We start from the raw sequence: 14,371 nt of genomic DNA, 5'->3' as shown, positions 1-14,371 counted from the left end.
TAAGAGAATTCGAAGTATGGCAGTTTAACAAATTCATGGAAATGCTCACAGCATTACAAGTGAACATTCCTTTTTGTGATGCTTTGGAACAAATGACCATTTATACTAAATTCATGAAGGAACTTTTGAATGGTAAATGCAAGTTGAAGGATGATGAAAATGTCGCTTTAGCAGAGGAATGCAATGCCATTATTCAACGTAAACTACCACCTAAGCTAACAAAACCAGGAAGATTTACTATTCCCATATCTATAGGTTCATTAAAAATTGGCAAGGCACTCTGTGATTTAGGAGCAATCATAAATTTGATGTCGTTATATATGATAAATAAACTAAATTGTGGAGAACCGAAACCTACAAAAATGACTTTGACTCTAGTCGACCTATCTGTCACTTATCCCTATGGAGTTCTAGAAGACATATTAGTAAAAGTTGATGATTTACTATTTCCGGACTATTTAGTCATTTTAGATATGCTAGAAGATGTTGACACATCTTTGTTGTTAGGAAGACCTTTTATCGTAATGGGTAGAGCATTAATTGATGTGGAAAGAGGATAGTTGATTCTCTGGTTTAACAAAGAGCATGTAATATTCAATGTTTTTGAAGCCATGAAGCATGCTTAAGAGGATTTGCAATGCTACCAAATTGATTTAATTGAAGAATTTATAAAAAATGTTTTGAAATAAAAAGGCCCATCTTACCCAATGAAAAAGGTTCTAGTGGAATCCATTATAGAGGATGTATCGGACGATGAGCATGAAGAGGTAAACGAGGCGATACTACTATTGCAAGCAGCTCAGTTGGATCGTGCTTATAAGAAATTTGAAGAATTGGTAGGAAGTAGTAAGGAAAACAAAGAGGCAAGAAAATAGAGATTATGCCCATGAAAGGAAGTGTGGGAGGTATTAGTAGTTTCTCAAGCCTTTGCCTCTTTTTCCCTCAGACAAAATTTCACGATCAATGAAAACTCAACCTCTCACACTTTTCCTTTTTTAATAGAAACTTATTTCCATCATTTAGGTTATTCCTATCATATCCTCACTTATCTCCCCAATTCCAACTTTGCCCTTACTACTTTATTTTTCTATATATTTTATAGTTAAATCTAATTTTCACCAAAATAATATTAATCAATTATTATTTATAATTTTTCTTATTTTATCAATACTTATATTATTTCAATTATTATCATCATTATAAAATTAATTGAAATTCTAATTAATTCTACCACTCTCACCAACCCAACTGCATGCGACATGCCACATACTACACACATATTCACAAAAAATAAACCAAAAGCATATAATTCACTTAATAATCTAAATAAAATGCAAATAAATTCTATTAAATAAGTTAACTGAATTCAAGATGTTACAACTCTCCCCCACTTATAGAATTTTCACCCTAGAAAATTACCTGAAAGAAACTGCCCCGATTAAGACTCTCTCGTCTGACTCTCCAACTCATACGTCATGGTTCTACCAACAGGTCCTCCCTAAACAACCTTCACAAAGAAGATCTTTTTACCTCTCAGATGTCTCACTTCTCGGTCATTGATTCGCACTAGTGATGCCTCCACAATCAAGTTATCTCTTACTTGTACATCATCCATTTGAACCACATGAGACGGATCCAGAACATACATTCAAAGTTAGGACATATGAAACACACTGTGAATATTCGAAAGAGATGGTGGTAAAGCAACTATGTAGATATGTTATCCTACTCGCTTCATAATATGATAAAGATCACTGAAACGCAACGTGAGCTTTCGAGATTTCAAAGCATGACAAACACTTGTCATCGGAGTGACTTTCAGGAACACATGATCTCCCTCTTGTAACTCAAGTTTTTTCCTCCTATTATCATGATAAATCTTCTGGCGACTCTACTAAGTTTTCATCTTCTCTTGGATCATCTTGATCTTTTCGGTAGTCTGCTGGACAATCTCAGGTCCAAGCATAATACTTTCACAAGAATCATACCAACACAAAGGTGTCATACACCTTCTACCGTATGAAGCCTCAAACAGTGTCATTCCAATACTAGAATGGAGATTGTTATTTTAAATGAAATCAACCAACGACAAGTAACTGTCCTAGTTACCTCCCTGCTCCAAAATACAAGCTCTCAGCAAATCCTTCAAAGATTGGATAGTCATGTCTATCTGATTGTCTGCCTGTGGATGATAAGCAGAACTCAACTTCAACTTAGTACCCATGACTTCCTTCAAACTCCCCTAGAACCTTGATGTGAATCTCATATCTCTATCAGAAACAATACTCGAAGGAATACCATGCAAGCTAACAACCTTCTTAATATACACTTCAGCCAACTTCTGCAATGAATAAATTATCTTAATCAGAATGAAATGAGTCGATTTATTCAATCTATCCACTACAATCCAAACTGAATCATTCCCTTTATAAGTCTTAGGAAAACTCATCACAAAATCCATGGAAATACCATCTTACTTCCATTTAGGAATATCTAATGGTTGCATCAAATCCAATAGTTTCTGATGTTCAATATTCAACTTCTAGCAAGTCAAACACGCATAAAAAGACTCGGCTATATCCTTCATCATTCATGTACACCAAAACATTTTCTTCAAGTTTTGATACACTTTAGTAGCACCAGGATGACTACTCGGACTACTTCTGTTACCTTCTTCAATAATACTCTTCTTAAGTTCCAACACATCTGATACGCACACTATGTCACAGAAACACATAACACCATTCTCATCTATTTTGGAATCACCTTTTTTACCTTGATTGATTAACACTATCCGGTTAATCAATCTCAAATATGATTTCTGACCTTCTCTAATTTCTTCGAGAATACCACTAGTCAACTTCAACATACCTAGCTTCACACTGTTAGGAGTCCTTTCACACAACAGACTCAGATCTATGAATTGCTCGATTAACTCCAATTCTCAAACCATAAGCATCACAATATGTAACGACTTTCTGTTTATTGCATCATCTACGACATTGGCTTTACCGGGATGGTAAATCATACTAAAATCATAATTCTTCAGAAATTTTAGCCACCTCCTATGCCTTATATTCAACTCTTTCTGATTGAACAAGTACTTCAAACTCTTGTGGCCACTAAACACTTCAAATCTGGAACCAAACAGATAATGCCTCCAAATTTTTAACATAAACACCATGCATGGATGCCAACTCTAGATCATGTGTAGGATAATTCCTCTCATGAACTTTCAACTGTCTAGAAACATAATCCTCAACCTGACCATTATGCATCAACACACCACATAGACCCATCTTCTAAGCATCAAAATAAACCATATACGATTCACTGGGACTCGACAAAATCAAAATTGGCATCGATGTCAACTTCCTCTTGAGTTCCTGAAAACTATCCTTACACTGCACATCCCAAACATAAGCTTGACCCTTTCGAGTCAATTGAGTTAAAGGCAACGCCAACTTTGAAAATCCTTCAATAAACCTCTTGTAATAACCAATCAAACCCATAAAACTTTTGATATCAATAACATACTTAAGAGTTTCCCATTGCAATACAACATCGACCTTCAATGGATCAACAACAATACCATAACTAGAAATTACATGCCTGAGAAAACTCACCTCTCGTAACCAGAACTCACACTTGGATAACTTTACATACACTTTCTTTTCTTTCAAGGTCTACAACACAACTTTTAGATGTTTTGCATGCTCTTCATTAGATTTAGAATATATCAAAATATCGTTGATGAACACAACCACAAGTTGATCTAGATAAGGATGGAAAATATTACCCATATATTCCATAAACACACCTGGCACATAAGACACGCCAAATAGAATCACATAATACTCATAGTGACCATATCTTATTCTGAATGCAGTCTTCAGAATATCTTCTAGTTTCACTCGAATCTGATGATAACCCGACCACAAATCAATCTTATTGAATCTACAAGCACCAACCAATTGATCCATCAAATTTTCAATTCTCATAAGAGGATACTTGTTTTTGATAGTCACTTTATTCAGTTGTCGATAATCAACACACAACCTCATGCTACCATTTTTCATCTTGACTAACAACATTGTCCCTCCCTATAGTGAAACACTCGATCGAACAAAACATTTCTCAAGCAACTCTTCCAACTATTTCTTCAACTCAATAATTTCTGAAACAGACATTCTGTAAGGAGCTATCAACATAAGACTAGTATCAGGTACTGATTCTATAGCAAACTGCACCTCACACGCTGGAGACAGTTCACTAATATTGTATGGAAACACCTCAGGAAAATTACATTCAACTGGAAGCTCCACAATTGTAGCTTTACTATCGACTCTCAAAGAAGAAAACACCGCAAACACACGAGCCTCATCCTTCAAGAGTTTTTATACTTGCTTAGTAGATATGAACATTAGCTCTCCACTTTCTCCAATTTCAGGGAACATCACGGTCTTGTCAAAGCAGTTGATATGAACATGGTTCAACTCCAACCAGTTCATTCCAAGGATGACATCAAGTTGATTCAATGGTAGACAAACTAGGTTCATCCCAAAACTCTTACCATAAATAGTCAGCGAACCATTTAAACCACCCACAAAGTAGTCATTGAACCATTATTTGGGGTATCAGTAACCATAGTCCCAACCATATAAGACAACTTTAAATCAAACCCCTTAGCACAATCAAGCGAAATAAAAGAATGTGTCGAACCATGTCAATAATAGAAATCAGAGGAATACTATTGATAAAACTCGTACCTCAGATCAATATGTCGGAAGTAGTAGGTTCTGATTCTGACAAAGCAAAAACCTTCCCTTTAGACTGAGCCTTATTTGGATTCTGGCAATTATTACTAATATGGCCTTGCTCTCCATAATTGTAGCAAGTTATGACATTACTCTTACAATCATCAATGAGATGTCCCGTATTTCCATATTTCTAGCATTTCTTCTCAGAACTCATACGATCATTTACACGATGACCCATAACACCACACTTGTAACACTTGATAGAAGTAGGAGTCTCTCCCCCACTTGTCATTTTATCACCTAAAGCCTTCTGATTCCATTTTTTAGCTGGAACACTATATGGTTTTCCATGGTTTTGATCTTTCCCTTTCTTCTCACTGATACTCTTATAATGAGTAGATTGGGCCTTGCTATCCTCATCATATATCCTGCAATTATTCACCAGCACAGAAAACCGATGATCTTGATACCAAATACCTTGATTGATCTCAGGTTGTAAGCCTCTTTCAAACTTGATACATTTTGATCCTTCATCTGTCGCACTATTATATTATGGAGAAAATTTCACCAGATCTTCGAACTTAACAACACACTCAGCAACTATCGAATTCCCTTATTTCAGCCTCAAGAACGCGATCTCTTTCTTACTGTGCATGTCCTCTGGAAAATACTTCTTTAGAAAATTAGTTATGAATACAACCCAAGTAACCCTAGTACCTTCATCTTCCATTCTCTGACGCATGTTACCCCACCAGTATCTGACCTCCTCCGACAACATATGTGTTCCAAACAACACCTTCTGTTCATCAGTGCAAGCCATCACTATAAAAATCTTCTCAATCTCTCTAAGCCATGCATGTGCACCTTCTATATCATATATTCCCTTGAAGGTCGGTGGGTTGTTTCTCTAAAACTTCCCCAATCCACGGAAGTCATCGCCAACCTGATTCTGCTAACCCTGTAGTGCACGAGCCATCGTCTCAAAAGCATCAGTAATAACTTGGTAGTTTCTTACTCCAGCCATATCTCTGCACACCAACAAACAACTATTAGAAGAAACATTGCACTAACAGTATTCACACACTTGCCATCTACTAGGGAACATACAACAATAAAAAAAAACTGGCCAGATGGACCGACTTGCTATGATACCACTATGTAACACCCTTAACCCTGAAATTTATATAAAAATAATTACTCAATAATTTAAGGTATCACTTCGACAACCAACCAACAAAACTTTCAAAAGAACATTTAACAACATAATAAAAACTTCAAATTGAACTTCTTAAATAAAGTATTAAACTTTAACATCACAATTTGGCACCAACTCAAAACATAACAAAAGCTTCATGTTCCCGATGTTACAAGATCAGAGCACTAAACAACTAAAATACAATAGAACGATAAATAAATGAAGGTAATCTCCAAGATGATATCTTCCACTCATAGTAACAAAACTCTACTCCTAATTGTCTGTAAGATGTCAATGGTGGACAACATAAAGCAAAAGGGGTGAGAGTAACATTAGACATAAAACAACATAAAGAATGTGAGGGTAGATAAACACACAACACGTCACACATTAAATTCACAAAACAAAGCATTACAATCTCACACCTTTTCCATCACAATATATAAATATGCATGCAATGTAACTCATGACATCGAAACTATGCACGTGGTACCAATCAACGATGGTTCTTCATACGGGCCGGGTTTACCCTTATAAACTCCAAGTCCACCCTTTTAGACTCGGGACAAGTTACTCGTCCACCCTTCTAGACTCATAGCTTGCCTTTTTCACAACAATGACACAAATGATGTACGACATACAATTTATGCAATAATAACAACCACATGTTTATGATCCCCCTTAGAACCATAAACAACATGCAACATAGCAACAACGTAGTTCCCCATTCGAAACTACCAGCACAATAAACAACGATTATGTACTCTCCACATAATTAATCATCAATCATCATAACAATTCATCTTGAATCAATCACACATTCACAACAACATTGCACCTAAAGAAAAAATTATATTCATATCATTAACTCACATTCAACTTCCTACAACATTACGGGGGGAAAGTGTTACACGTTAGCTTTCCAACGCTTCGAACATCATAAACAACATTAATTAACTATCGGATTCAAACACAACACTGAAAACTCTAATCGGCGCGTTAAAATTGACCGCCTAGACCATGACGGCCTGTTCCATATCCATGACGATCGTCATGGGGATGATGACTAGCTTGCCATCCCTTTGTTCCATCTGTCACCATTTCCCCCGTCCTTTATCACTCGAAAAGACCCTGACAATCTGACAACCATTCAACTGACGGACATCAGCCTCATTCAACACGCTGATGGGTAATCCATCATGCAGGTGACGGTCGTCACCCCTGTGCATAACACATAAATGTGTTTTCCGCCATTGGAGCTCATTTGAAGCTCCGATTTCACACCTAAACCGACCAAAAATGAATAATACATCAATTATGACACATGGACATGCTAATTTGACACAAACTCACAATTGATTTCACCAATTTATCATGAAGTAAGATCATATTCATGAAAACTCAAACACATCAATTAACAACAATTTGCAGACTTCACATGCTTTTATCATGTATCAATTTCACATAATAAAGTACATGAATTTCACATCACAAGGAACATTCAAAATAAATTCATCACAATTTGTATCAAACATACGTACACCTCATTAATTGTGAAAAAGAGAGAAAATCTAGTGGAGGGTGACAATCCCTCGTTACCCTTCATAAATTACACAAAAATACGAAGTAGTCCCCCTACCTGAATTTCCAGCAAAAGCTTTTCAACAATGGTGATTTCCTTCTTCCTCCTTAAAGCCATATCCTCTCTCAAGCCTTTGCCTCTTTTCCCCTAAATTCAATTTCACTATCAGTGAAAACTCAACCTCCCACACTTCTCACTTTTTAATAGAAAACATATTTCCCTCATTTAGGTTGTTCCTATCATATTCTCACTTATCTCCCTAATTCCCATTTTACCCTTATTACTTTATTTTTCTATTTATTTTATAATTAAATCTAAATTTCACCAAAATAATATTAATCACTTATTATTTCTAATTTTCCTTATTTTGCTAATACTTATATTATTTCAATTATTTTCCTAATTATAAAATCTATTAAAATTATAATTAATTTTACCACTTTCACCAACCCAACCACATGCCACATACTACACACATATTCACCAAAAAAACAATCAAAAGCATATAATTCACTTAATAAATAAATAAAATGTAACTAAATTCAATTAAATAAATTAATTGAATACATGGTGCTACAGTAGTAGTTCTGGTATTCACCACGGCCTGAATACCTTGATCATTTGCAAGGCTATAGAACAACTTCATCTTGTTCATATTTTCCATGCTATCTGCAAAACACAATCGCACATGTAAAAAAAACACAATGACTTCTCTCTCACCAAATATCTTTTTCCTCTCCTCCTAGCTAACTTCACTCAAAATGGCATGAGTATCAATTTGTATCTTTCTCACCACGTAAGGGGGCACCTAACCAGGGCTGAAGTCTTCTTCATAAACAATCCCCTAGAACCAAGATTGTATTTCTTCCTTCATTGCCACTTCCTCTGAAGAAAGGGAACTTCGCTTGGTGCAATAAGAATGAGCGTTTCGTTTAAAATGGATTTTAGACCAGTACTTTGAATATAAAATCATACATAAGCAAGGAGAATCAAAAGGGAGGTAGAAAAAAATGATATGGGTCACGGGTGTGAGGGGATTTACCAACAATAAGTGCCCTAGAAAATTGCCTTAGTTCAGAGTAAAGTGGTCGAACCAAGGATTAACTTGGTGGAAGCTAATGGGCCTTTGACTATGTAAGTTATCCTGAGAAGTATGCCTTGGGTAGAACAGATCAAGGAATAACCCAAGAGAATGTTTCTAAGACTTATGCTTAGCACATAGTTGAAATGTCCTCATGAAGGCCCAAACCCTAAATGAAGCTGAGAAGGGGAAATTTTTAAATACTTCAAGACAACCACTTCGAAGTCAGAAAAAGGTAACCACATCCTTATTTGTGTGAACATACACTCATAGAGTGGAATTATGCAACTGTCAAAATAACTACGTATCCTCTTTTCTAACCCAACTAGAAGAGTCGACCATTACGAGGGATCACCGACCACCATTCCATCCATATTTATAGCAACCTCAATGCCTAAAAACGATGAAGTAGCTGCTATTTTTATGTCACCCAATCATACTCCATCACGTCTGACTGGTCTCAAAGATCCAAATGAGCTTTCATTTCACCGTCAGTAAGCTCACAATTATCAGTCCTCAGATGAAGTTGGATATAATCCTTAGCATGTTCTCTCCTTTGTCGGTTGGCTTGAATCTCCTCCTCAGAGAAGATGTAATGGGGAATATGGACCTCGACACGATTAACTTCTCCACTAACATTTGATAAAAAAAAGGTTCTAATGAACCGGATGAAAAAGTTCATTCCTCCATGGAATTCCCAGATACCCTTTTTGAGTCAGAATCATCAGAAATGGGTATCATTTCTTGTTCCAAGTGGTTGTGACCAAGAGGAGGGAGATGAGAATCATGGGATACCCCCATTATATAGGAAGGCAAAGTTTTGACTTCAGAATCGCTCACTATGTCAACAGTACTATCACTCGTCCTTGTTAGAAAATAGGAAAAGTGAAAGATAAAAAGTTTGAGTTTATGATGGTGTCTAGTTATCTAAGATTGATTAAGCGGGAGAAAAAGAAGAAATACAAAGGCTTTGAACTAAGAACCAAATATCGCTTCTAGTAGTACTCTCAAGGAAGTAAGAATGAAGACATTTTCTGAAAAAGAAACTGTATGTTTGAATGTCAAAGGTTGGAAAACTTTCAAATATTCAATTCACCCTATTTATAAGCCGCAGTAACTAAACAGTCCAGACCAACTAGTGAAAGAAGCCACAAGATCAACAACTAGATTTTCCCTTGTTGATACATACCAACTTGAGTGCACTATAAATTGCATTATTCCATAGGTAGTCATGTCATTGTACGTGTCAGAATAGAGTTCCGAAATGTTTCAATGATGGGATCGCATTTAATGCATTTGTTCCCCGCTATTTTTTCAACTAATTCCAAGCGTTTCAATTATATTTCACATTAGACAACATCCAAGAGGCCGAGCAACATCACTTAAGGCTTCCCTCGACCCCTTCAGTGCCCAACAAAGCCTTAAGGGCAACTGTGTTGGGCCGACCAAAGGCCTAAATCACTAAAGCATAATTCATCTCAAATTCACTCCACTTGACCTAAGATATAAAATCAATTCACACGCAAAGAGCAAGGTACATTCTCAGATCTCCATTTTCAATATACCCATCTTGAATCTTGAACTGACTTGGGTGTTTGAGTGCTAACTCGCAGGTCCATCCTGCGCCGCCGTTAAAAAGATCAGAGCCACCATTCAAGATCATCAGTTATCCAATTGCATCCATTTCTGGTTCCTGAATGGAACAAAAATTAAGTCTCTTTTAGATCAAGATTCTAAACGTTCTTAATTTTAACTAAATCTAGACACTGTAATAATAGATTTCTTATTCAATTGAATAACTTCGATTTAGGCATCTTGTGTAAACTGAATTTAGTAAATTGAAGCATTGATTACTTTAGCCTCTCCATCTCTTGTTCATTTTATTTTTGGTTTAAATGTATAGCACGATCACTCCAATAGCATATATTTTATACAAAAATTCCGTTACGCCGAACAATTTTTATCAAACTTTTATTTCGAAAAGATTTTTTTAGACGGGTCTTTTTTGGAATGGTCTATTTAACCCTCATCCCCATTCTAAACCACTCGAGTCTATATTCTCCCCTAACATCATATTGTGGAGATTATTATAAATATTGTTATGTGTGACTCATATTGTAGAGATTACTATTGATATATAATTGGGGTGCGAGGACTTCAATAGTATTATTTTAAAATGAGTCAATATTATTGGTAACATTATAACCCTAATTCATTAGATAAAAATAAATAGAACTATAGTTGTTCTATAGTCGCAGATATATTATAGTATTATTTTTTATTAACTAAGTATTTTTCTTAAAGAACAATAAAGACAAATCTCTCTAAAATTTTAAGTTACATTTAGAAACGATTTTTTTAAATAATAAATGAATTAAACTAATGACCACTATAGTTGTTCTATACTCACAGATATATTAGAGTCGAACTACTTAGCATTGATATGATGCCAATTTAGTATTTTTACAAATATAGTATCAACTAAATATAAAATAAAGCCACTAGAATAGTAGGATAATAATAAGAAAAAGATAAGGTTGAAAGGAAGGACCCTACCCTACCCTTACAAAAAGCAACAAATTAAGAAAAGGGTTGGAAGTTGGAAGCATTTGATCATCATAGTAGTTCCCACTTGCACATAATCTAACCACAATCCATTGGTGTGTCAGGTCAACCCCGTTATGGTTTTGTCCTTCTCTCCAAAAAGTCAAAAGTCAAAAACCAATAACTTTCTCACATGCATTCACATTCACACACACTAGAACAAAAGAAAACATAAAGGGACACAATTAGTATATATTAACATCTCTTAACCTTTTTTTAAAATATTTTAAATATGTAGACATATTTGTACATGCATGGAATATTTGTTTACTATAAATAATAAACAAACTTTTGCTTTTAAAAGAGTTGTATAATTTATATAATTAGTGAAGTATTTGTGACTTTTATTCATGATTTTTCAAAACAACTAGTCTTTGGAACTGGAAGACATACGTGCATTGAATATTGGCGGTATTGAGTCATAACTTGACAGCTAACAATTCATGTGGAATTTACAATTGCTTTCACACTTTCATATGTGTCTTTTTTTTTTATCCCTTTGCTTAAACTTCATTAAACTCTTCAACTTTTGCAACTTCAACTTGTTTTGTTCCTTTTCTCTCTTTAGCTGTTGTTGCTTTGCTTCTCTGTTCTTCAGCTAACTCTGTCTTCATGGGCTGTTGCTTTAGTGCCAGAATCAAAGCTGAAAGCCCTCCACGCAATGGTATGTATGATATCTTTGTTGCATGTCTTGTTTTTATGCTAAAAAATTGTTCTTTTTGGTCTTTTCTCATAGCCCTTTTGCTTAAAACTTTTGATCTTGATCAGCTTTTTGTTTTGATTAGTTTAATTGGGTTTTGAATGAAACCAGGTTTTGTTGTTTGTGTTTATGATTTGGGTTGAGGTTATGGAATATGGCTGCTTGATTTGAAGAATGGTTGTTGCTATGAAAGAGGAGTTGTTTTAATTGATTATGAGTTATGTGGTTTTTGTTGATGATGATTTGGGTTACAAGATTGTGGAAGTTGTTTGTTTTTTGGAAATTTGCATGATTCATTCCTTGCATGAGCATTTTTCTACTGTATTGCCTGGAAAGTTGATCTGTTTTTCTTTTGAGATATGCAGGTTCGAGTTCGAAGGATGGTGGCAAAGAAAGTGGCTTGAGTGGGCGAAGCAGCGGCAAGGCCTCTGCTCCGCCTACTGCGCCGCCGACTCCTCGGACTCAGGGCGAGATCTTGAAGTCTTCGAATATGAAGAGCTTCACTTTGAGTGAGCTAAAAACTGCTACGAGAAACTTTCGTCCTGATAGTGTGGTTGGTGAAGGTGGATTTGGAGCTGTATTTAAAGGTTGGATTGATGAGCACTCGCTTACACCGGTTAAACCGGGGACTGGAGCTGTCATTGCTGTCAAGAGGCTTAACCAAGATGGTTTGCAAGGACATAGTGAATGGTTGGTGAGTGTCTTCTATTTTGAAGTTTAGAAATATGTCAAATTAGTTTCTTCTGATGTTTTTCAGAATTCCTCATTTTGAAATATTCTCAGTCTCTCCGGTCTTATTTATAAGAAAAAATTTACTTTTTAGATTCATTGAATTATCTACGTCAGTTATTCAATGTATCTGGTCTATATTGTGAATGTTTTAGATGAATTCTTCTTTAGATGTAACTATCTGTTCTTGTGCTATAGACAGAAATCAATTACCTGGGCCAGCTGCATCATCCTAATCTTGTGAAACTTATTGGTTACTGTCTCGAGGACGAACATCGGCTTTTGGTTTACGAGTTTTTGACTAAGGGCAGTTTGGATAACCATTTATTTAGGAGTAAGTTATTGATTTTCCTTCAAGTTTCTCTTATGCTTGACACTATTGAATGCTTAAAACTAACTTATCTACTCTTTTGGGAACAGGAGCTTCTTACTTTCAACCGCTTTCTTGGACAATCCGAATGAAGGTTGCTCTTGATGCTGCTAAGGGTCTTGCATATCTTCACAGCGACGAAGCAAAAGTGATATATCGAGACTTTAAAACTGCAAATATATTGCTCGACTCGGTGAGTAAATCTCACTGCTCTTATGATTCAATTGTCATAATGGGCTATTCTTACATTCCTTTTTGTTGATGACAGTCTTATAATGCAAAACTTTCCGATTTCGGCTTGGCAAAGGACGGTCCAGCAGGTGATAAGAGCCATGTCTCTACAAGGGTAATGGGCACATATGGTTATGCCGCTCCTGAATATATGGCCACAGGTACGAAACTTTACAAAGTACTTATCGCGACGACAACTAGAAAAAACTTAGCAGTGTGAACTTGACTCGATACTAGTCACGTCTAACATGTTTTCCTGTCTTTTTGTGTAGGACATTTGACCAAAAAGAGCGATGTGTACAGCTTCGGCGTTGTGCTCCTTGAAATCATGTCAGGAAAGCGCGCACTCGACAACAACAGACCATCTGGGGAACACAATTTAATCGAATGGGCCAAACCTTACCTCAACAGCAAACGACGGATCTTCCAAGTTATGGACGCTCGCATCGAAGGCCAATACACAGTGCGTCAAGCAATGAAAGTAGCTAACCTCGCGATACAATGTCTGTCTGTTGAACCAAGATTCAGACCGAAAATGGACGAGGTTGTTATAGCACTAGAGGAACTTCAGGGTTCCTCTGATGATTCGGTCGGAGAAGCGGGAAGCTCTCGGGATCATCAAAATGTTAAAAGGAGTGGTCATAGCTCAAGGAGCAATGGTCCTAGACAACATAGAAGTAATAAACAAAGTGAAACAATAATCAATGAAAAATGAATGATGTAGTTAACTATATGCTTCTGTTTTGAGTTGCATATTTGTAGATTGTGGTGAACTTAAGTATGTGTCTTGAGATATCTGTGATGGTTGTACAGATTTTTGATTCAGTTATTTTATTGAAATTTTCATTTCTTCTTCCCTTAGCAGCTCAATTATCATCTTTAAAATCTAACTATGCAAAATCTTTATGAAAGTTGTACCAACAATGTAATGTTAGAGGAGCTGTTTTATTTCTATTTTGGTGAATGCAGGACAGAAGTTATGGTTTGTTATGTGGTTAACCTTTGTGTCAAAAACAAAGTGTGGTTAACTTTTGGCTAAATATGGAAATTCTATCTATATATTTGAATTAACGACAAGACAATATATCCCCGAATGTTAACAAAATTGGTCATATATAT

At 35.8% G+C, this 14,371-nt stretch overlaps 1 protein-coding gene across 1 annotated transcript; it reads left to right on the top strand.

The window, feature by feature from the left end:
- Positions 1–11,535: 11,535 nt before the first annotated feature.
- LOC127118295 (receptor-like cytoplasmic kinase 176) lies at positions 11,536–14,098 on the top strand. The gene is made up of 6 exons (XM_051048467.1): positions 11,536–11,886; positions 12,288–12,616; positions 12,850–12,985; positions 13,072–13,214; positions 13,290–13,413; positions 13,525–14,098. The coding sequence occupies exons 1-6, from the start codon at positions 11,835–11,837 to the stop codon at positions 13,965–13,967; spliced, it is 1,227 nt and encodes a 408-aa protein (XP_050904424.1). The 5' UTR covers positions 11,536–11,834; the 3' UTR covers positions 13,968–14,098.
- Positions 14,099–14,371: the final 273 nt, after the last annotated feature.

The sequence above is a fragment of the Lathyrus oleraceus genome, chromosome 2 (assembly GCF_024323335.1).
Source record: "Lathyrus oleraceus cultivar Zhongwan6 chromosome 2, CAAS_Psat_ZW6_1.0, whole genome shotgun sequence".
Classification (NCBI taxonomy): domain Eukaryota; kingdom Viridiplantae; phylum Streptophyta; class Magnoliopsida; order Fabales; family Fabaceae; genus Lathyrus; species Lathyrus oleraceus.
The sequence above is the reverse complement of the archived record's forward strand: the minus strand, read 5'-3'. Positions and strand labels throughout refer to the sequence as shown.

Bases quoted from the DNA above. Each gene is read 5' to 3' on its own strand.
- LOC127118295 (XM_051048467.1), top strand. From the start codon at position 11,835: ATGGGCTGTTGCTTTAGTGCCAGAATCAAAGCTGAAAGCCCTCCACGC. The intron at 12,617-12,849 runs GTGAGTGTCTTC...CTTGTGCTATAG, and splicing joins AAGGACATAGTGAATGGTTG to ACAGAAATCAATTACCTGGG. The intron at 12,986-13,071 runs GTAAGTTATTGA...TTTTGGGAACAG, and splicing joins GGATAACCATTTATTTAGGA to GAGCTTCTTACTTTCAACCG.